Raw genomic sequence first — 23006 nt, 5'->3', positions numbered from 1 at the left:
GTGAGAGCATATAATTACTAGCCTGAGGATCAGTCTGTTTGTCACACTCCATGCTTTGGTATGACAAGTAGTGGCAAAGGAACGGCATAATGGCACAAACAGATCTGGGACCGGGTTCTAGAATTACATAGATACAGTTCCTAGAATAGATACTGGCATCCTAGTAACATGCCTAATAAATCCATCTGCCATCTTGGTCAGGAAAACATCAATTCTACAAATGGATCAAATTCTATCTAGGTTTATACAGACAGGTCTATTTCATCAACCACTGTATTGAATTAAAGGGTCCGTCGTCACAATCAGAAGCAGCGCTGTGCCACAATCATCCAGAATCATGATCAGAATTCTAAATCAGACTGCACACTTAAGCAAGCCCTTATTTGTGCTAATATGTTGTTTAATGTCAGTGTTTTCTTGTCTTCTTCATATTTCTCTCCATCCCTCCCCTCTCTTTTCATCCTTATTTCTCTTGCTCTATTTTACAATTTCTTTCTTTCTTTCTTTTTTTCTTTTTTCTCCCTCTCTCTTTTTCTCCACCGCCTTCCCTTCACTCTCTCAGTTCCCATCCAGGCCGGAGTGATCACAGGGGCCATCATCGGTGCGGTGCTGGGTCTGTTGGTGCTCGTCGTGGTCATCTACTATCTCATGAGGTTCCTGGTGGCCCGCAGAGTCTTCAACCTCAGTGTCAGGTCAGTGTCCCTATGCCTGGGTCTGGGGCCCAACCTTGAGCTCGTTCTGTATGGCGGCTTAGCTGTCACTAGGTGATATTTTTCTGAATTGATTGAACAGATAGAGAGAGATAATGAAAGTGCAGAAAGTTAGGGACAGGTTGTGTCAAAGCTAGTCATGTGTGTCAGATAGAGAGAGATAATGAAAGTGCAGAAAGTTAGGGACAGGTTGAATCAAAGCTAGCCATGTGTGTCAGATAGAGAGAGATAATGAAAGTGCAGAAAGTTAGGGACAGGTTGAATCAAAGCTAGTCATGTGTGTCAGATAGAGAGAGATAATGAAAGTGTAGGAAGTTAGGGACAGATTGAATCAAAGCTAGCCATGTGTGTCAGGCAGAGAGAGATAATGAAAGTGCAGAAAATTAGGGACAGGTTGTGTCAAAGCTAGCCATGTGTGTCAGAGAGAGATAATGAAAGTGCAGAAAGTAAGGGACAGGTTGTGTCAAAGCTATCCATGTGTGTCAGAGGCTGAGGCATTACCCATAGACCTGCCCTCTGCACAGGACAGAAGTTGACCTGTATTGACACTTTACAGTCTATATATGTTGCTGTGTCTCATAACCTAGCTGGAGAAACAGTGCTGTGTTCTTTGCAATAGCTATAAGACAGGCAGTACTATACTGGCACAGGAGCAGTACATCCCTTTGACCACCGGAGGCAGAGGTTCTACATCCTCCTAACTTGGTTCTCTTTGTTTCCTCCAGCAAACATGGAAAGAAAGGGAAGGGAAAAGAGGGATCACAGCAGAGACAGGCAAGTCCTCTCAGCGTCTTCTCACTCACAATGATTACACAACGTTAGCATCTCACTCACAACGACTACACAACGTTAGCATCTCACGCACAACGACTACACAATGTTAGCATCTCACTCACAATGACTACACAACGTTAGCATCTCACTCACAACGACTACACAATGTTAGCATCTCACTCACAACGACTACACAACGTTAGCATCTCACTCACAACGACTACACAATGTTAGCATCTCACGCACAACGACTACACAATGTTAGCATCTCACTCACAACGACTACACAATGTTAGCATCTCACTCACAATGACTACACAATGTTAGCATCTCACTCACAACGACTACACAATGTTAGCATCTCACTCACAATGACTACACAACGTTAGCAGCTCACTCACAACGACTACACAACGTTAGCATCTCACGCACAAGACTACACAATGTTAGTATCTCACTCACAACGACTACACAACGTTAGCATCTCACTCACAACGACTACACAATGTTAGCATCTCACTCACAACGACTACACAACGTTAGCAGCTCACTCACAACGACTACACAACGTTAGCATCTCACGCACAACGACTACACAATGTTAGCATCTCACTCACAACGACTACACAACGTTAGCATCTCACTCACAACGACTACACAATGTTAGCATCTCACTCAATGACTACACAACGTTAGCATCTCACTCACAATGACTACACAACATCAGCATCTCACTCACAATGACTACACAACGTTAGCATCTCACTCACAACGACTACACAATGTTAGCATCTCACTCACAATGACTACACAACATTAGCATCTCTCACTCACAATGACTACACAACGTTAGCATCTCACTCACAACGACTACACAATGTTAGCATCTCACTCACAACAACTACACAACGTTAGCATCTCACGCACAATGACTACACAAAGTTAGCATCTCACTCACAACGACTACACAACATTAGTATCTCACTCACAATGACTACACAACGTTAGCATCTCACTCACAATGACTACACAATGTTAGCATCTCACTCACAATGACTACACAATGTTAGCATCTCACTCACAATGACTACACAATGTTAGCATCTCACTCACAATGACTACACAATGTTAGCATCTCACTCACAACAACTACACAATGACAGTACCTCACTCACAACAACTACACAACGACAGTACCTCACTCACAACTACACAAAGTTAGCATCTCACTCACAATGACTACACAAAGTTAGCATCTCACTCACAATGACTACACAACGTTAGCATCTCACTCACAACGACTACACAACGACAGTACCCCACTCACAACAACTACACAACGACAGTACCTCACTCACCATAACTACACATCGATAGCATCTCACTTACAACAACTACACATCGACAGTACCTCACTCACAACAACAACTACAGCACAGTACAACACAAGTCATGTCAGAGTACAGCACCTATATAACAGCTCATACTATAACAACATGGTTACACACAGTACCAGAACCACACAGTCCCAGAACCACACAGTCCCAGAACCACACAGTACCAGAACCACACAGTCCCAGAACCACAACGTCCCAGAACCACAAAGTCCCAGAAACACTCAAGCTAAAGTACCACCCCTCCCATCTCTTATCCACCCCCCCACCCCCCTTCATTTTTAAACCTCCTCAAAGGCAAGACAAACACAATGGGTAAACAGCTTTAAGGCATAATGGTAATAACACAGAAGAGCAGCACTGTGAAATGGCTGAAGCAAGGTTCTGTTGTACAGTAATTCAATTCCCTGTGAATGGAACTGATTTGCTCTCAGTGGGAGAGAAAGGAGAATACGAGGGAGACCTGCTGATTCCACCTCCTTTGAGCCAAATGTAAATCACTGGCCCATTATTGGCTCACAGTTATCCCAAATTACACAGAGTCACACTGCGGATAAGTGCAGGGCTTGGGGATGGATAGCTCTTAGGCCGCGTCACCAAAATGGCACCCTGTTCCCTATACACTGCACTACTTTTGACCAGAATAGTGCACTATATAGGGAATAGGGTGCCATTTTGGGACATGACCTTAGTATTGGATTAATAAAACACTCATTATTTCTTGTGTGCTTTTGGGATTACCAGCAGTTCCTCCAGGGCAAATCAGGTTTTATTATTTTGTGGGAAAGATTTCTTGTTAAATAGATGATGATGTATGACATGCTGTTAAACTACAAACACCTAAAGACCTATTATTATTATCGATCAATTCAGCTCAATCTAAAAACTGAAATGAACTAAGACGTCTTAACGGAGGTAGTCAAGGGAATAGGTTTGCAAAATTCGGGTAACTTGAAAAAAAAGATCCAGGAATTTTGGGAAAACCTGGACATTTTGGGAAATTTTACAGAATTATACAACCCTGCCAGGGAAAATGTGGCTTGCTGTCACTTTCTTATAGCATTGTTCAGAAACATACATATAAAAGCAAGTATGCAGCTAGCGGCAGGGTTAGCGGTCAGGGGTTAGAGGCGAATATACTGTAGCACTGGGTGGAGGGCATGTGGCTGGAGGTCAGCACAGTATCAGGGGTTAGAGGCAGGGTTCTATAACACTGGGTCGTGGGCATGTGGCTGGAGGTCAGCACAGTATCAGGGGTTAGAGGCAGGGTTCTATAGCACTGGGTCGTGGGCATGTGGCTGGAGGTCAGCACAGTATCAGGGGTTAGAGGCAGGGTTCTGTAGCACTGGGTCGTGGGCATGTGGCTGGAGGTCAGCACAGTATCAGGGGTTAGAGGCAGGGTTCTATAACACTGGGTCGTGGGCATGTGGCTGGAGGTCAGCACAGTATCAGGGGTTAGAGGCAGGGTTCTGTAGCACTGGGTCATGGGCATGTGGCTGGAGTTCAGCACAGTATCAGGGGTTAGAGGCAGGGTTCTATAGCACTGGGTCGTGGGCATGTGGCTGGAGGTCAGCACAGTATCAGGGGTTAGAGGCAGGGTTCTATAGCACTGGGTCGTGGGCATGTGGCTGGAGGTCAGCACAGTATCAGGGGTTAGAGGCAGGGTTCTGTAGCACTGGGTCATGGGCATGTGGCTGGAGGTCAGCACAGTATCAGGGGTTAGAGGCAGGGTTCTGTAGCACTGGGTCGTGGGCATGCGGCTGGAGGTCAGCACAGTATCAGGGGTTAGAGGCAGGGTTCTATAACACTGGGTCGTGGGCATGCGGCTGGAGGTCAGCACAGTATCAGGGGTTAGAGGCAGGGTTCTATAACACTGGGTCGTGGGCATGCGGCTGGAGGTCAGCACAGTATCAGGGGTTAGAGGCAGGGTTCTGTAGCACTGGGTGGAGGGCATGTGGCTGGAGGTCAGCACAGTATCAGGGGTTAGAGGCAGGGTTCTATAGCACTGGGTCGTGGGCATGTGGCTGGAGGTCAGCACAGTATCAGGGGTTAGAGGCAGGGTTCTATAGCACTGGGTCGTGGGCATGCGGCTGGAGGTCAGCACAGTATCAGGGGTTAGAGGCAGGGTTCTATAACACTGGGTCGTGGGCATGCGGCTGGAGGTCAGCACAGTATCAGGGGTTAGAGGCAGGGTTCTGTAGCACTGGGTCGTGGGCATGTGGCTGGAGGTCAGCACAGTATCAGGGGTTAGAGGCAGGGTTCTATAGCACTGGGTCGTGGGCATGTGGCTGGAGGTCAGCACAGTATCAGGGGTTAGAGGCAGGGTTCTATAGCACTGGGTCGTGGGCATGTGGCTGGAGGTCAGCACAGTATCAGGGGTTAGAGGCAGGGTTCTGTAGCACTGGGTCATGGGCATGTGGCTGGAGGTCAGCACAGTATCAGGGGTTAGAGGCAGGGTTCTGTAGCACTGGGTCGTTGGCATGTGGCTGGAGGTCAGCACAGTATCAGGGGTTAGAGGCAGGGTTCTGTAGCACTGGGTCGTTGGCATGTGGCTGGAGGTCAGCACAGTATCAGGGGTTAGAGGCAGGGTTCTGTAGCACTGGGTCGTGGGCATGTGGCTGGAGGTCAGCACAGTATCAGGGGTTAGAGGCAGGGTTCTGTAGCACTGGGTCGTGGGCATGTGGCTGGAGGTCAGCACAGTATCAGGGGTTAGAGGCAGGGTTCTGTAGCACTGGGTCGTGGGCATGTGGCTGGAGGTCAGCACAGTATCAGGGGTTAGAGGCAGGGTTCTATAACACTGGGTCGTGGGCATGTGGCTGGAGGTCAGCACAGTATCAGGGGTTAGAGGCAGGGTTCTATAGCACTGGGTCGTTGGCATGTGGCTGGAGGTCAGCACAGTATCAGGGGTTAGAGGCAGGGTTCTATAACACTGGGTCGTGGGCATGTGGCTGGAGGTCAGCACAGTATCAGGGGTTAGAGGCAGGGTTCTATAGCACTGGGTCGTGGACATGCGGCTGGAGGTCAGCACAGTATCAGGGGTTAGAGGCAGGGTTCTGTAGCACTGGGTCGTGGGCATGTGGCTGGAGGTCAGCACAGTATCAGGGGTTAGAGGCAGGGTTCTGTAGCAATGGGTCGTGGGCATGTGGCTGGAGGTCAGCACAGTATCAGGGGTTAGAGGCAGGGTTCTATAGCACTGGGTCGTGGGCATGCGGCTGGAGGTCAGCACAGTATCAGGGGTTAGAGGCAGGGTTCTATAACACTGGGTCGTGGGCATGCGGCTGGAGGTCAGCACAGTATCAGGGGTTAGAGGCAGGGTTCTGTAGCACTGGGTCGTGGGCATGTGGCTGGAGGTCAGCACAGTATCAGGGGTTAGAGGCAGGGTTCTATAGCACTGGGTCGTGGGCATGTGGCTGGAGGTCAGCACAGTATCAGGGGTTAGAGGCAGGGTTCTATAGCACTGGGTCGTGGGCATGTGGCTGGAGGTCAGCACAGTATCAGGGGTTAGAGGCAGGGTTCTGTAGCACTGGGTCATGGGCATGTGGCTGGAGGTCAGCACAGTATCAGGGGTTAGAGGCAGGGTTCTATAGCACTGGGTCGTGGGCATGTGGTTGGAGGTCAGCACAGTATCAGGGGTTAGAGGCAGGGTTCTGTAGCACTGGGTCGTGGGCATGTGGCTGGAGGTCAGCACAGTATCAGGGGTTAGAGGCAGGGTTCTATAGCACTGGGTCGTGGGCATGCGGCTGGAGGTCAGCACAGTATCAGGGGTTAGAGGCAGGGTTCTGTAGCACTGGGTCGTGGGCATGTGGCTGGAGGTCAGCACAGTATCAGGGGTTAGAGGCAGGGTTCTGTAGCACTGGGTCGTGGGCATGTGGCTGGAGGTCAGCACAGTATCAGGGGTTAGAGGCAGGGTTCTATAGCACTGGGTCGTTGGCATGTGGCTGGAGGTCAGCACAGTATCAGGGGTTAGAGGCAGGGTTCTGTAGCACTGGGTCGTTGGCATGTGGCTGGAGGTCAGCACAGTATCAGGGGTTAGAGGCAGGGTTCTGTAGCACTGGGTCGTGGGCATGTGGCTGGAGGTCAGCACAGTATCAGGGGTTAGAGGCAGGGTTCTATAGCACTGGGTCGTGGGCATGCGGCTGGAGGTCAGCACAGTATCAGGGGTTAGAGGCAGGGTTCTGTAGCACTGGGTCGTGGGCATGTGGCTGGATGTCAGCACAGTATCAGGGGTTAGAGGCAGGGTTCTGTAGCACTGGGTCGTGGGCATGTGGCTGGAGGTCAGCACAGTATCAGGGGTTAGAGGCAGGGTTCTGTAGCACTGGGTCGTGGGCATGTGGCTGGAGGTCAGCACAGTATCAGGGGTTAGAGGCAGGGTTCTATAGCACTGGGTCGTGGGCATGTGGCTGGAGGTCAGCACAGTATCAGGGGTTAGAGGCAGGGTTCTATAGCACTGGGTCGTTGGCATGTGGCTGGAGGTCAGCACAGTATCAGGGGTTAGAGGCAGGGTTCTGTAGCACTGGGTCGTTGGCATGTGGCTGGAGGTCAGCACAGTATCAGGGGTTAGAGGCAGGGTTCTGTAGCACTGGGTCGTGGGCATGTGGCTGGAGGTCAGCACAGTATCAGGGGTTAGAGGCAGGGTTCTATAGCACTGGGTCGTGGGCATGTGGCTGGATGTCAGCACAGTATCAGGGGTTAGAGGCAGGGTTCTGTAGCACTGGGTCGTGGGCATGTGGCTGGAGGTCAGCACAGTATCAGGGGTTAGAGGCAGGGTTCTGTAGCACTGGGTCGTGGGCATGTGGCTGGAGGTCAGCACAGTATCAGGGGTTAGAGGCAGGGTTCTGTAGCACTGGGTCGTGGGCATGTGGCTGGAGGTCAGCACAGTATCAGGGGTTAGAGGCAGGGTTCTGTAGCACTGGGTCGTGGGCATGTGGCTGGAGGTCAGCACAGTATCAGGGGTTAGAGGCAGGGTTCTATAACACTGGGTCGTGGGCATGTGGCTGGAGGTCAGCACAGTATCAGGGGTTAGAGGCAGGGTTCTATAGCACTGGGTCGTTGGCATGTGGCTGGAGGTCAGCACAGTATCAGGGGTTAGAGGCAGGGTTCTATAACACTGGGTCGTGGGCATGTGGCTGGAGGTCAGCACAGTATCAGGGGTTAGAGGCAGGGTTCTATAGCACTGGGTCGTGGGCATGCGGCTGGAGGTCAGCACAGTATCAGGGGTTAGAGGCAGGGTTCTGTAGCACTGGGTCGTGGGCATGTGGCTGGAGGTCAGCACAGTATCAGGGGTTAGAGGCAGGGTTCTGTAGCACTGGGTCGTGGGCATGTGGCTGGAGGTCAGCACAGTATCAGGGGTTAGAGGCAGGGTTCTGTAGCACTGGGTCGTGGGCATGTGGCTGGAGGTCAGCACAGTATCAGGGGTTAGAGGCAGGGTTCTGTAGCACTGGGTCGTGAGCATGTGGCTGGAGGTCAGCACAGTATCAGGGGTTAGAGGCAGGGTTCTGTAGCACTGGGTCGTGGGCATGTGGCTGGAGGTCAGCACAGTATCAGGGGTTAGAGGCAGGGTTCTATAACACTGGGTCGTGGGCATGTGGCTGGAGGTCAGCACAGTATCAGGGGTTAGAGGCAGGGTTCTATAGCACTGGGTCGTTGGCATGTGGCTGGAGGTCAGCACAGTATCAGGGGTTAGAGGCAGGGTTCTATAACACTGGGTCGTGGGCATGTGGCTGGAGGTCAGCACAGTATCAGGGGTTAGAGGCAGGGTTCTATAGCACTGGGTCGTTGGCATGTGGCTGGAGGTCAGCACAGTATCAGGGGTTAGGGGCAGGGTTCTGTAGCACTGGGTCGTGGGCATGTGGCTGGAGGTCAGCACAGTATCAGGGGTTAGAGGCAGGGTTCTGTAGCACTGGGTCGTGGGCATGTGGCTGGAGGTCAGCACAGTATCAGGGGTTAGAGGCAGGGTTCTATAACACTGGGTCGTGGGCATGTGGCTGGAGGTCAGCACAGTATCAGGGGTTAGAGGCAGGGTTCTATAGCACTGGGTCGTTGGCATGTGGCTGGAGGTCAGCACAGTATCAGGGGTTAGAGGCAGGGTTCTATAACACTGGGTCGTGGGCATGTGGCTGGAGGTCAGCACAGTATCAGGGGTTAGAGGCAGGGTTCTATAGCACTGGGTCGTGGGCATGTGGCTGGAGGTCAGCACAGTATCAGGAGTTAGAGGCAGGGTTCTATAACACTGGGTCGTGGGCATGTGGCTGGAGGTCAGCACAGTATCAGGGGTAAGAGGCAGGGTTCTATAGCACTGGGTCGTGGGCATGTGGCTGGAGGTCAGCACAGTATCAGGGGTTAGAGGCAGGGTTCTGTAGCACTGGGTCGTTGGCATGTGGCTGGAGGTCAGCACAGTATCAGGGGTTAGAGGCAGGGTTCTGTAGCACTGGGTCGTGGGCATGTGGCTGGAGGTCAGCACAGTATCAGGGGTTAGAGGCAGGGTTCTGTAGCACTGGGTCGTGGGCATGTGGCTGGAGGTCAGCACAGTATCAGGGGTTAGAGGCAGGGTTCTGTAGCACTGGGTCGTGGGCATGTGGCTGGAGGTCAGCACAGTATCAGGGGTTAGAGGCAGGGTTCTATAACACTGGGTCGTGGGCATGTGGCTGGAGGTCAGCACAGTATCAGGGGTTAGAGGCAGGGTTCTATAGCACTGGGTCGTTGGCATGTGGCTGGAGGTCAGCACAGTATCAGGGGTTAGAGGCAGGGTTCTATAACACTGGGTCGTGGGCATGTGGCTGGAGGTCAGCACAGTTTCAGGGGTTAGAGGCAGGGTTCTATAGCACTGGGTCGTTGGCATGTGGCTGGAGGTCAGCACAGTATCAGGGGTTAGAGGCAGGGTTCTGTAGCACTGGGTCGTGGGCATGTGGCTGGAGGTCAGCACAGTATCAGGGGTTAGAGGCAGGGTTCTGTAGCACTGGGTCGTGGGCATGTGGCTGGAGGTCAGCACAGTATCAGGGGTTAGAGGCAGGGTTCTGTAGCACTGGGTCGTGGGCATGTGGCTGGAGGTCAGCACAGTATCAGGGGTTAGAGGCAGGGTTCTATAACACTGGGTCGTGGGCATGTGGCTGGAGGTCAGCACAGTATCAGGGGTTAGAGGCAGGGTTCTATAGCACTGGGTCGTTGGCATGTGGCTGGAGGTCAGCACAGTATCAGGGGTTAGAGGCAGGGTTCTATAACACTGGGTCGTGGGCATGTGGCTGGAGGTCAGCACAGTATCAGGGGTTAGAGGCAGGGTTCTATAGCACTGGGTCGTTGGCATGTGGCTGGAGGTCAGCACAGTATCAGGGGTTAGAGGCAGGGTTCTATAACACTGGGTCGTGGGCATGTGGCTGGAGGTCAGCACAGTATCAGGGGTTAGAGGCAGGGTTCTATAGCACTGGGTCGTTGGCATGTGGCTGGAGGTCAGCACAGTATCAGGGGTTAGGGGCAGGGTTCTGTAGCACTGGGTCGTGGGCATGTGGCTGGAGGTCAGCACAGTATCAGGGGTTAGAGGCAGGGTTCTGTAGCACTGGGTCGTGGGCATGTGGCTGGAGGTCAGCACAGTATCAGGGGTTAGAGGCAGGGTTCTATAACACTGGGTCGTGGGCATGTGGCTGGAGGTCAGCACAGTATCAGGGGTTAGAGGCAGGGTTCTATAGCACTGGGTCGTTGGCATGTGGCTGGAGGTCAGCACAGTATCAGGGGTTAGAGGCAGGGTTCTATAACACTGGGTCGTGGGCATGTGGCTGGAGGTCAGCACAGTATCAGGGGTTAGAGGCAGGGTTCTATAGCACTGGGTCGTGGGCATGTGGCTGGAGGTCAGCACAGTATCAGGAGTTAGAGGCAGGGTTCTATAACACTGGGTCGTGGGCATGTGGCTGGAGGTCAGCACAGTATCAGGGGTAAGAGGCAGGGTTCTATAGCACTGGGTCGTGGGCATGTGGCTGGAGGTCAGCACAGTATCAGGGGTTAGAGGCAGGGTTCTGTAGCACTGGGTCGTTGGCATGTGGCTGGAGGTCAGCACAGTATCAGGGGTTAGAGGCAGGGTTCTGTAGCACTGGGTCGTGGGCATGTGGCTGGAGGTCAGCACAGTATCAGGGGTTAGAGGCAGGGTTCTGTAGCACTGGGTCGTGGGCATGTGGCTGGAGGTCAGCACAGTATCAGGGGTTAGAGGCAGGGTTCTGTAGCACTGGGTCGTGGGCATGTGGCTGGAGGTCAGCACAGTATCAGGGGTTAGAGGCAGGGTTCTATAACACTGGGTCGTGGGCATGTGGCTGGAGGTCAGCACAGTATCAGGGGTTAGAGGCAGGGTTCTATAGCACTGGGTCGTTGGCATGTGGCTGGAGGTCAGCACAGTATCAGGGGTTAGAGGCAGGGTTCTATAACACTGGGTCGTGGGCATGTGGCTGGAGGTCAGCACAGTTTCAGGGGTTAGAGGCAGGGTTCTATAGCACTGGGTCGTTGGCATGTGGCTGGAGGTCAGCACAGTATCAGGGGTTAGAGGCAGGGTTCTGTAGCACTGGGTCGTGGGCATGTGGCTGGAGGTCAGCACAGTATCAGGGGTTAGAGGCAGGGTTCTGTAGCACTGGGTCGTGGGCATGTGGCTGGAGGTCAGCACAGTATCAGGGGTTAGAGGCAGGGTTCTGTAGCACTGGGTCGTGGGCATGTGGCTGGAGGTCAGCACAGTATCAGGGGTTAGAGGCAGGGTTCTATAACACTGGGTCGTGGGCATGTGGCTGGAGGTCAGCACAGTATCAGGGGTTAGAGGCAGGGTTCTATAGCACTGGGTCGTTGGCATGTGGCTGGAGGTCAGCACAGTATCAGGGGTTAGAGGCAGGGTTCTATAACACTGGGTCGTGGGCATGTGGCTGGAGGTCAGCACAGTATCAGGGGTTAGAGGCAGGGTTCTATAGCACTGGGTCGTGGGCATGTGGCTGGAGGTCAGCACAGTATCAGGGGTTAGAGGCAGGGTTCTATAACACTGGGTCGTGGGCATGTGGCTGGAGGTCAGCACAGTATCAGGGGTTAGAGGCAGGGTTCTATAGCACTGGGTCGTGGGCATGTGGCTGGAGGTCAGCACAGTATCAGGGGTTAGAGGCAGGGTTCTGTAGCACTGGGTCGTTGGCATGTGGCTGGAGGTCAGCACAGTATCAGGGGTTAGAGGCAGGGTTCTGTAGCACTGGGTCGTGGGCATGTGGCTGGAGGTCAGCACAGTATCAGGGGTTAGAGGCAGGGTTCTGTAGCACTGGGTCGTGGGCATGTGGCTGGAGGTCATCACAGTATCAGGGGTTAGAGGCAGGGTTCTGTAGCACTGGGTCGTTGGCATGTGGCTGGAGGTCAGCACAGTATCAGGGGTTAGAGGCAGGGTTCTATAACACTGGGTCGTGGGCATGTGGCTGGAGGTCAGCACAGTATCAGGGGTTAGAGGCAGGGTTCTATAGCACTGGGTCGTGGGCATGTGGCTGGAGGTCAGCACAGTATCAGGGGTTAGAGGCAGGGTTCTATAACACTGGGTCGTGGGCATGTGGCTGGAGGTCATCACAGTATCAGGGGTTAGAGGCAGGGTTCTGTAGCACTGGGTCGTTGGCATGCCTCACAACGCCCAGAGGTTGGCTGCATAAATACAACACAAAGCCAAAGGTTTCTGAAATATAAACTCTCCCCATGCGTGATTCATTTCTCCTCTCTATGGCTGCTCTCTTTTAAACCTACAGTATGTAACACGTTTACAGGTTAAACCTACAGTATGTTTGCAGGTTAAACCTACATTATGTAACACGTTTACAGGTTAAACCTACAGTATGTAAACACGTTTATAGGTTAAACCTACAGTATGTAACACGTTTACAGGTTTACAGTATGTTTGCAGGTTAAACCTACAGTATGTAACACGTTTACAGGTTAAACCTACAGTATATTAATGCATTTACAGGTTAAACCTACAGTATGTAACACGTTTACAGGTTAAACCTACAGTATGTTTGCAGGTTAAACCTACAGTATGTAAACACCTTTACAGGTTAAACCTACAGTATGTAAACACGTTTATAGGTTAAACCTACAGTATGTTAACTCATTTACAGGTTAAACCTACAGTATGTAAACACCTTCACAGGTTAAACCTACAGTATGTAACACGTTTACAGGTTAAACCTACAGTATGTAAACACGTTTACAGGTTAAACCTACAGTATGTAAACACGTTTACAGGTTAAACCTACAGTATGTAACACGTTTACAGGTTAAACCTACAGTATGTAACACGTTTATAGGTTAAACCTACAGTATGTAAACACATTTACAGGTTAAACCTACAGTATGTTTGCAGGTTAAACCTACAGTATGTAACACGTTTACAGGTTAAACCTACAGTATGTTTACAGGTTAAACCTACAGTATGTTTATAAGTTAAACCTACAGTATGTAACACGTTTATAGGTTAAACCTACAGTATGTAACACGTTTATAGGTTAAACCTACAGTATGTAACACGTTTACAGGTTAAACCTACAGTATGTAAACACGTTTACAGGTTAAACCTACAGTATGTAACACGTTTACAGGTTAAACCTACAGTATGTAAACACGTTTATAGGTTAAACCTACATTATGTAAACACGTTTACAGGTTAAACCTACAGTATGTAACACGTTTACAGGTTAAACCTACAGTATGTAACACGTTTACAGGTTAAACCTACAGTATGTAAACACGTTTACAGGTTAAACCTACAGTATGTAACACGTTTATAGGTTAAACCTACAGTATGTGAACACGTTTACAGGTTAAACCTACAGTATGTTTACAGGTTAAACCTACAGTATGTAAACACGTTTACAGGTTAAACCTACAGTATGTAAACACGTTTACAGGTTAAACCTACAGTATGTTTGCAGGTTAAACCTACAGTATGTAACACGTTTACAGGTTAAACCTACAGTATGTTTACAGGTTAAACTTACAGTATGTTTATAAGTTAAACCTACAGTATGTAACACGTTTATAGGTTAAACCTACAGTATGTAACACGTTTATAGGTTAAACCTACAGTATGTAAACACGTTTACAGGTTAAACCTACAGTATGTAACACGTTTATAGGTTAAACCTACAGTATGTAACACGTTTACAGGTTAAACCTACAGTATGTAACACGTTTACAGGTTAAACCTACAGTATGTAAACACGTTTACAGGTTAAACCTACAGTATGTAAACACTGTTTTCATATATAGGGTATAGTTACAGTTGTAAAACGTCCCGTTTGATCAAAATGCCCTTATTTAGTGCTACGCTGACTCGCCACAATGTTTATCCCCCACTGTATCTTCATTATTTCTGTTTGCTGGGCTTGCACAATGAGACCTGCGTCCCAAATGGCACCCTATTCCCTATACAGTGCACTACTTTTGACCAGGGCCCTTTGGGGTGTATTTTAGTTATTTTTATTTGACCTTTATTTTAGGAGGGAGTCACCGTTATAGGGTACCATTCAAAAGTAGTGCACTATTATATAGGCAATAGGGTGCCATTTGGGATGCAGGTATCGTGTGGCTTCTTCATTCAACATTACTAAGGGAGGGAGGGAGGGAGGGAGGGAGGGAGGGAGGGAGGGAGGGAGGGAGGGAGGGATGATGGGAGGGAGGGAGGGAGGGATGATGGGAGGGAGGGATGGATGATGGGAGGGAGGGATGATGGGAGGGAGGGAGGGATGATGGGAGGGAGGGAGGGAGGGATGATGGGAGGGAGGGAGGATGGGAGGGAGGGAGGGAGGGATGATGTGAGGGAGGGAGGATGGGAGGATGGGAGGGAGGGAGGGATGATGTGAGGGAGGGAGGATGGGAGCGAGGGATGATGGGAGGGAGGGAGGTTGAACAGCTAGTAACTGACTGCCCTGGAGGCTGAAGCAACAGCATCACACAATCAGGCTGTACTGGAATACAGTGCATGTAATATTAATCCCAGCTAACGCACCATCCCCAACCATTCTCTTCCTCCATCCCTACACTCCTTCCTCTCTCTCACTGACTCATTCACATTCTCTTTATCCAGGTGCTGTCTCCCCCTTTCTTTCAGTCACACCTCCCTCCTTCTCCTGTCTGTCTATCCTTCGTATTTTCTCTCCAGATGGCCGTGAGAAGCCCCTGTCTTTCTTTCTTTCTCTTGCTCTGTCTCTTTCGCCACAGGTGACTGGTTAGTCGTTAGCGTTTGGATCAGTTTATGTTTAACTGATCCATCCTTTAATCAATCTCTACCTCTCTATCTGTCTCTACCTCTCTCTACCTCTCTATCTCTCTCTACCTCTCTCTACCTCTCTCTCTACCTCTCTATCTCTCTCTACCTCTCTATCTGTCTCTACCTCTCTACCTCTCTATCTGTCTCTACCTCTATCTACCTCTCTACCTCTCTATCTATCTCTCTCTACCTCTCTATCTCTCTCTACCTCTCTACCTCTCTACCTCTCTATCTGTCTCTACCTCTCTATCTGTCTCTACCTCTCTACCTCTCTATCTGTCTCTACCTCTCTACCTCTCTATCTGTCTCTACCTCTATCTGTCTCCACCTCTCTACCTCTCTCTACCTCTCTATCTGTCTCTACCTCTCTCTCTACCTCTCTATCTGTCTCTACCTCTCCTACCTCTCTATCTGTCTCTACCTCTCTCTACCTCTCTACCTCTCTACCTGTCTCTACCTCTCTACCTCTCTATCTGTCTCCACCTCTCTATCTGTCTACCTCTCTACCTCTCTATCTGTCTACCTCTCTACCTCTCTATCTGTCTCTACCTCTCTACCTCTCTCTCTACCTCTCTATCTGTCTCTACCTCTCTACCTCTCTCTCTACCTCTCTCTACCTCTCTATCTGTCTCTACCTCTCTCTCTACCTCTCTCTGTCTCTACCTCTCCTACCTCTCTATCTGTCTCTACCTCTCTCTACCTCTCTATCTCTCTCTACCTCTCTACCTGTCTCTACCTCTCTACCTGTCTCTACCTCTCTATCTGTCTCTACCTCTCTACCTCTCTATCTGTCTCTACCTCTCTACCTCTCTCTACCTCTCTATCTGTCTCTACCTCTCTCTCTACCTCTCTCTACCTCTACCTCTCCTACCTCTCTATCTGTCTCTACCTCTCTATCTGTCTCTACCTCTCTCTACCTCTCTATCTCTCTCTACCTCTCTACCTGTCTCTACCTCTCTATCTGTCTCTACCTCTCTATCTGTCTCTACCTCTCTATCTGTCTCTACCTCTCTACCTCTCTCTCTACCTCTCTACCTCTCTCTCTACCTCTCTACCCCTCTCTCTACCTCTCTAACTGTCTCTACCTCTCTATCTCTCTATCTGTCTCTACCTCTCTACCTCTCTCTCTACCTCTCTACCTGTCTCTACCTCTCTATCTGTCTCTACCAATTTGATTCAATTCAAGGGCTTTATTGGCATGGGAAACATGTGTTAACATTGCCAAAGCAAGTGAGGTAGACAACATACAAAGTGAATATATAATATATACCTCTCTCTACCTCTCTACCTCTCTACCTGTCTCTACCTCTCTACCTCTCTCTCTACCTCTCTACCTCTCTCTCTACCTCTCTTTCTACCTCTCTATCTGTCTCTACCTCTCTCTCTACCTCTCTACCTGTCTCTACCTGTCTCTACCTCTCTCTCTACCTCTCTCTCTACCTCTCTACCTGTCTCTACCTCTCTCTCTACCTCTCTACCTCTCTCTACCTCTCTACCTGTCTCTATACCCATCTCTACCTGTCTCTCTACCTCTCTACCTGTCTCTATACCCATCTCTAACCGTCTCTCTACCTCTCTCTATACCCATCTCTAACTGTCTCTCTACCAATCTACCTGTCTCTATACCCATCTCTAACTGTCTCTCTACCAATCTACCTGTCTCTATACCCATCTCTACATGTCTCTCTACCTGCCTCTCTACCTCTCTACCTGCCTCTCTACCTCTCTACCAGTCTCTATACCCATCTCTAACTGTCTCTCTACCTCTCTACCTGTCTCTATACCCATCTCTAACTGTCTCTCTACCAATCTACCTGTCTCTATACCCATCTCTACCCGTCTCTCTACCTCTCTCTATACCCATCTCTAACTGTCTCTCTACCAATCTACCTGTCTCTATACCCATCTCTACATGTCTCTCTACCTGCCTCTCTACCTCTCTCTATACCCATCTCTAACTGTCTCTCTACCTCTCTACCTGTCTCTATACCCATCTCTAACTGTCTCTCTACCAATCTACCTGTCTCTATACCCATCTCTACCCGTCTCTCTACCTGTCTCTACCTCTCTACTTCTCTCTGCCTGTCTCTCTGCCTGTCAGTGAGCTGTGTTAGTATTCAGGCAGGGACTTAGCTCCTAAACCTCTCCCTAGTCACCTTCTGACTAATTTCTCTATCTGTCAGTGAGCTGTGTTAGTATTCAGGCAGGGACTTAGCTCCTACACCCCTCCCTAGTCACCTTCTGACTGATTTATCTGTCTGCATCCGAAATGGCACCTTGTTCCCTATGGGCACTGGTCAAAAGTAGTGCACTATATAGGTATGGGCACTGGTCAAAAGTAATGCACTATATAGGTATGGGCACTGGTCAAAAGTAATGCACTATATAGGTATGGGCACTGGTAAAAAGTAGTGCACTATATAGGTATGGGCCCTGGTAAAAAGTAGTGCACTATATAGGTATGGGCACTGGTAAAAAGTAGTGCACTGTATAGGTATGGGCACTGGTAAAAAGTAGTGCACTATATAGGTATGGGCACTGGTAAAAAGTAGTGCACTATATAGGTATGGGCACTGGTAAAAAGTAGTGCACTATATAGGTATGGGCACTGGTAAAAAGTAGTGCACTGTATAGGTATGGGCACTGGTAAAAAGTAGTGCACTATATAGGTATGGGCCCTGGTAAAAAGTAGTGCACTATATAGGTATGGGCACTGGTAAAAAGTAGTGCACTGTATATGTATGGGCCCTGGTAAAAAGTAGTGCACTATATAGGTATGGGCCCTGGTAAAAAGTAGTGCACTATATAGGTATGGGCACTGGTAAAAAGTAGTGCACTATATAGGTATGGGCACTGGTAAAAAGTAGTGCACTGTATAGGTATGGGCACTGGTAAAAAGTAGTGCACTATATAGGTATGGGCACTGGTAAAAAGTAGTGCACTATATAGGTATGGGCACTGGTAAAAAGTAGTGCACTATATAGGTATGGGCCCTGGTAAAAAGTAGTGCACTGTATAGGTATGGGCACTGGTAAAAAGTAGTGCACTGTATACTGCCCTATAAATGCAAAACTTACTAACTACGAATTTGTTCAAATGTCTTTGATCTGTTGTAATGACACAAGAACAAGCCAGTTGATCAGAATATATCATGGAGTGTCAGAAATTGCTGTCTGTCGAGAGTCTAGATTGAAGTCAGATTGACCCTTTGGTGTGCAGTAGCAGGGAATAGGGAATAGGGAATAGGGTACGGTGAATAGGGGATAGGGGATAGGGTACAGTAAGTAGGGAATAGGGTATAAGGGAATAGGGTATAAGGGAATAGGGCAATATCTGTCCATAGTCACTGACTAGAGCCATGTACCTACCCTGTACCCTGTCCATAGTCACTGACTAGAGCCATGTACCTACCCTGTACCCTGTCCATAGTCACTGTAACTACAGCCATGTACCTACCCTGTACCCTGTCCATAGTCACTGACTAGAGCCATGTACCTACCCTGTACCCTGTCCATAGTCACTGACTAGAGCCATGTACCTACCCTGTACCCTGTCCATAGTCACTGACTAGAGCCATGTACCTACCCTGTACCCTGTCCGTAGCCACTGACTAGAGCCATGTACCTACCCTGTACCCTGTCCATAGTCACTGTAACTAGAGCCATGTACCTACCCTGTACCCTGTCCATAGTCACTGTAACTAGAGCCATGTACCTACCCTGTACCCTGTCCATAGTCACTGACTAGAGCCATGTACCTACCCTGTACCCTGTCCATAGTCACTGACTAGAGCCATGTACCTACCCTGTACCCTGTCCATAGTCACTGTAACTAGAGCCATGTACCTACCCTGTACCCTGTCCATAGTCACTGTAACTAGAGCCATGTACCTACCCTGTACCCTGTCCATTATCACTGTAACTAGAGCCATGTACCTACCCTGTACCCTGTCCATAGTCACTGACTAGAGCCATGTACCTACCCTGTACCCTGTCCATAGTCACTGTAACTAGAACCATGTACCTACCCTGTACCCTGTCCATTATCACTGTAACTAGAGCCATGTACCTACCCTGTACACTGTCCATAGTCACTGTAACTAGAGCCATGTACCTACCCTGTACCCTGTCCATAGTCACTGACTAGAGCCATGTACCTACCCTGTACCCTGTCCATAGTCACTGTAACTAGAGCCATGTACCTACCCTGTACCCTGTCCATAGAAGCCCAGTGTATATTTCTACTACAGTTGATTTTTTAGTCATTCAATTAGATTCCTCTGACCTTTTCCTTTTCACTAACTCAGAAGCCACTTTTCTCCGCTGTATTTTCCGTAAAGACCCTGGCTGAGTCCCCAATGGCAGCCCTATTCTATTTAGTGTGTATTCATTTTAAACCAGGGCCCATAGGGTTCTGGCCAAAAGCAGTGCAGTATATAGAGAATAGGGGGACATTTGGGATATACCCTATGCCCTTACCCCTTGAGTTTCATCTTACTTACAATATACCCCTATAAATAGTAACCACCTGTGGGTGGCCTCTCTCTCTCCAGTGGCCTTACCTTCCCAGCCCACTCACATGTCTTTAGCTGCAGTAAGATGAGGGTTTTCATAAATATCTTATTTGCTATCATTATCAAGGTCCATTCTACAGTGCTGATGAATGAGTGAGTGAACTGATGCACGTGTGAATTGTGTTGATTCATTGTTGATTCAGTTTTGATTCAGTGACAAGCTGAATGTGAGATGGGTAGCAGGTGAGATGTGTTGATTCAGTGACAAGCTGAATGTGAGATGGGTAGCAGGTGAGATGTGTTGATTCAGTGACAAGCTGAATGTGAGATGGGTAGCAGGTGAGATGTGTTGATTCAGTGACAAGCTGAATGTGAGATGGGTAGCAGGTGAGATGTGTTGATTCAGTGACAAGCGGAATGTGAGATGGGTAGCAGGTGAGATGTGTTGATTCAGTGACAAGCGGAATGTGAGATGGGTAGCAGATGAGATGTGTTGATTCAGTGACAAGCGGAATGTGAGATGGGTAGCAGATGAGATGTGTTGATTCAGTCTCGATTCAGTGTTGATTCAGTGACAAGCTGAATGTGAGATGCATATCAGTCCTGTCTCTAACTCAAAGATGCTTGTTTTGTCACCCCTTGCAGCTCTGGAGACCTCCCCCCGTCACTTGCCTCCCCCTTACCTCCTAAATGTACCTCTATCTCTTTTCCTCCTAAATGTACCTCTCTCTGTCTCTTTTCCTCCTAAATGTACCTCTCTCTGTCTCTTTTCCTCCTAAATGTACCTCTCTCTGTCTCTTTTCCTCCTAAATGTACCTCTCTCTGTCTCTTTTCCTCCTAAATGTACCTCTCTCTGTCTCTTTTCCTCCTAAATGTACCTCTCTCTGTCTCTTTTCCTCCTAAATGTACCTCTCTCTGTCTCTTTTCCTCCTAAATGTACCTCTCTCTGTCTCTTTTCCTCCTAAATGTACCTCTCTCTGTCTCTTTTCCTCCTAAATGTACCTCTCTTCTCTTCTCTGATGTAAATACCTCCCTCCTACCTTCAATCCTGATCCATCTGTTTCCTAATTTTTAACACGGCCATCTCTCCCCCATGTCCTCTGTGCTAAAACACCTCTCCTCTCTCCTCCCTCTCTCCTCTCCCCCTCTCTCTCCTCCACTCTCCTCCCTCTCCCCCTCTCTCCTTTGTCACACTCCTCCTTTCCTGCCGAAGTGACTCCTCTCCTCCCCTGTTCCCTCCTCCTCTCCACAGGTCCCTGTTCTCTCCATCGGGGACCCGTCCAAGCTGAAGGCCGCCGCCTCAGAAAAGAAGAAGCAGGAGTCACGCAAGGATAAGAAATAGGATACGGAGAGCAGAGAGCTAGAGCCCCAAAACACAGCCCACACAGCCCACACAGCCCAGCACAAAGCACTGAGACAGCCAGGAAGAGCAGGAACAGGGGGAGGGGACTCACCCAAGGGGGAGAGGCCTGACAGGGTGCTGATGACCATTGAGCTGGAGCTCTCCAAGGGGGACAAAGGGGGGGAGGGGAATGGGGGTGGGTCTGCCTCAGCCAAATCAGCCAGTTTCCTGTCCCAGCTCGCCAAAAAACTGAAAAGCGTCAGCTAAATGGCATATATTATTATTATTATTATAAGTGAATGAGACAGACAGGGGTTTTAAACGGAGGATGATACTGTCCGAAATCATACTGGAGAGAGAGGCAGAGGAGGGTCTTGGAGAGGCGGTCCTAATGAACTTAAATGCCACGTCTCAAATAGTACCCTATTCCTTATATAGTACACTACTTTAGACCAGAGCCCTATAGGTAGCAGTGCACTATATAGGGAATAGGGTGCAGTTTGGGAGGCAGATTAAGTCTGTCTAGTACAGTATATTCCTTCCCACGAGATCTAAGCCATTACAACTGAAACGATCATCATTAGGGTCTTAATGCCACGCTGAGGAGAACATGGACACAATACTGAGGAGAACATGGACACAATACTGAGGAGAACATGGACACAATACTGAGGAGAACATAGACACAATACTGAGGAGAACATAGACACAATACTGAGGAGAACATAGACACAATACTGAGGAGAACATAGACACAATACTGAGGAGAACATAGACACAATACTGAGGAGAACATGGACACAATACTGAGGAGAACATAGACACAATACTGAGGAGAACATGGACACAATACTGAGGAGAACATGGACACAATACTGAGGAGAACATGGACACAATACTGAGGAGAACATAGACACAATACTGAGGAGAACATGGACACAATAGTGCTTCCAAAAGTATGATAAGTCAATGAAAGCCCTCCGACTACTAACTGTTAGTGTCAGGTCAGGAAACAGGCCTTCTGGATCGCATCACCTGACTGCTGGTTGGATAACAACATCTGACTGCTGGTTGGATAACAACATCTGACTGCTGGTTGGATAACAACATCTGACTGCTGGTTGGATAAGAGCGTCTGCTAAATGACTTAAATGTAATGTAATGTAACATCTGACTGCTGGTTGGATAACAACATCTGACTGCTGGTTGGATAACAACATCTGACTGCTGGTTGGATAACAACATCTGACTGCTGGTTGGATAACAACATCTGACTGCTGGTTGGATAACAACATCTGACTGCTGGTTGGATAACAACATCTGACTGCTGGTTGGATAACATCTGAAAAGCTTTGTTTCCATCCTGTCATCTTAGATTTGATGCAAGGCAGTATTTCTCTACCACGTCTGTCTGACACTCATCACAAGGGTCCTGGATACAGGGACAACCCAATTTGTTATTTCCATCTGTGTCCCAAATGGCATCTTGTTCCCTACATAGTGCACTCTGGGCCTTGGTCAAAAGTAGTGCACTGTGTAAGGAATAGGGTGCCATTTGCCCTCACACTGGCGTTCTCTCTTTCCCTTTCCTCCTTTCAGTGGAACACATTGCATTCAGACTCTTCTCATTGAAACAGTTCAAGTGGTTTTAAAAACTTTTAATGCTAACTCTTTCACATCCTCTCTTCCCTATTTATCTTTCTCTCTCTCCCCCTCTCTCTCCCCTCCCACTCGCTCTATCTCCCCCTGTCTCTTTCTCTCTCTCCCCTGTCTCTTTCTCTCTCTCCCCTGTCTCCTTCTCTCTCCCCCTCTCTCTCCCCTCCCACTCGCTCTGTCTCTTTCTCTCACCCCCTCTCTCTCTCCCCCTCTATCTCATTTCCCTTATCTCTTTCTCTCCAAAAGATTTTATGAATCTTATTTCTCAATGTCTTGATTTCCTTCCACCTGACTGCTTCAGCTTCCATAGACCACACCCCTTTAGACCACACACATTTAGACCACACCCCTTCAGGCCACACCC

General features: G+C 49.1%; 1 protein-coding gene and 1 long non-coding RNA gene across 9 annotated transcripts in view; one reads left to right on the top strand and one right to left on the bottom strand.

Annotated features, from left to right (window-relative positions):
- The window catches only part of LOC118378151 (myelin protein P0-like), a 34852-nt gene that overhangs the window by 7427 nt on the left and 4419 nt on the right, over positions 1 to 23006 (top strand). Inside the window, exons 4-6 of one of the 3 annotated variants that reach the window (XM_052476257.1) lie at positions 563 to 692; positions 1436 to 1484; positions 20897 to 23006. The exon at positions 20897 to 23006 is cut by the window's right edge and continues 4419 nt beyond it. In XM_052476257.1, the coding sequence (XP_052332217.1) occupies positions 563 to 692; positions 1436 to 1484; positions 20897 to 20986 (269 nt within the window). In that variant the 3' untranslated portion in view covers positions 20987 to 23006. The other 2 variants (XM_052476258.1, XM_052476259.1) reach the window with 2 other exon arrangements.
- LOC127910951 (uncharacterized) lies at positions 14781 to 20281 on the bottom strand. 6 transcript variants are annotated; one of them, XR_008076978.1, is made up of 4 exons: positions 19245 to 20281; positions 18756 to 19109; positions 18584 to 18712; positions 14781 to 18538 (listed from the first exon to the last, which is right to left on the bottom strand). It is a non-coding gene; the product is annotated as an uncharacterized LOC127910951 (long non-coding RNA). The 6 variants fall into 6 exon arrangements; XR_008076979.1 differs by having other exon boundaries at positions 18801 to 19109; XR_008076980.1 differs by having other exon boundaries at positions 18846 to 19109.

This window comes from Oncorhynchus keta, chromosome 23 (assembly GCF_023373465.1).
Source record: "Oncorhynchus keta strain PuntledgeMale-10-30-2019 chromosome 23, Oket_V2, whole genome shotgun sequence".
NCBI classification, from domain to species: Eukaryota; Metazoa; Chordata; class Actinopteri; order Salmoniformes; family Salmonidae; genus Oncorhynchus; species Oncorhynchus keta.
Note: the sequence above shows the minus strand (reverse complement) of the source record. Positions and strands in the feature narration are given on the sequence as shown.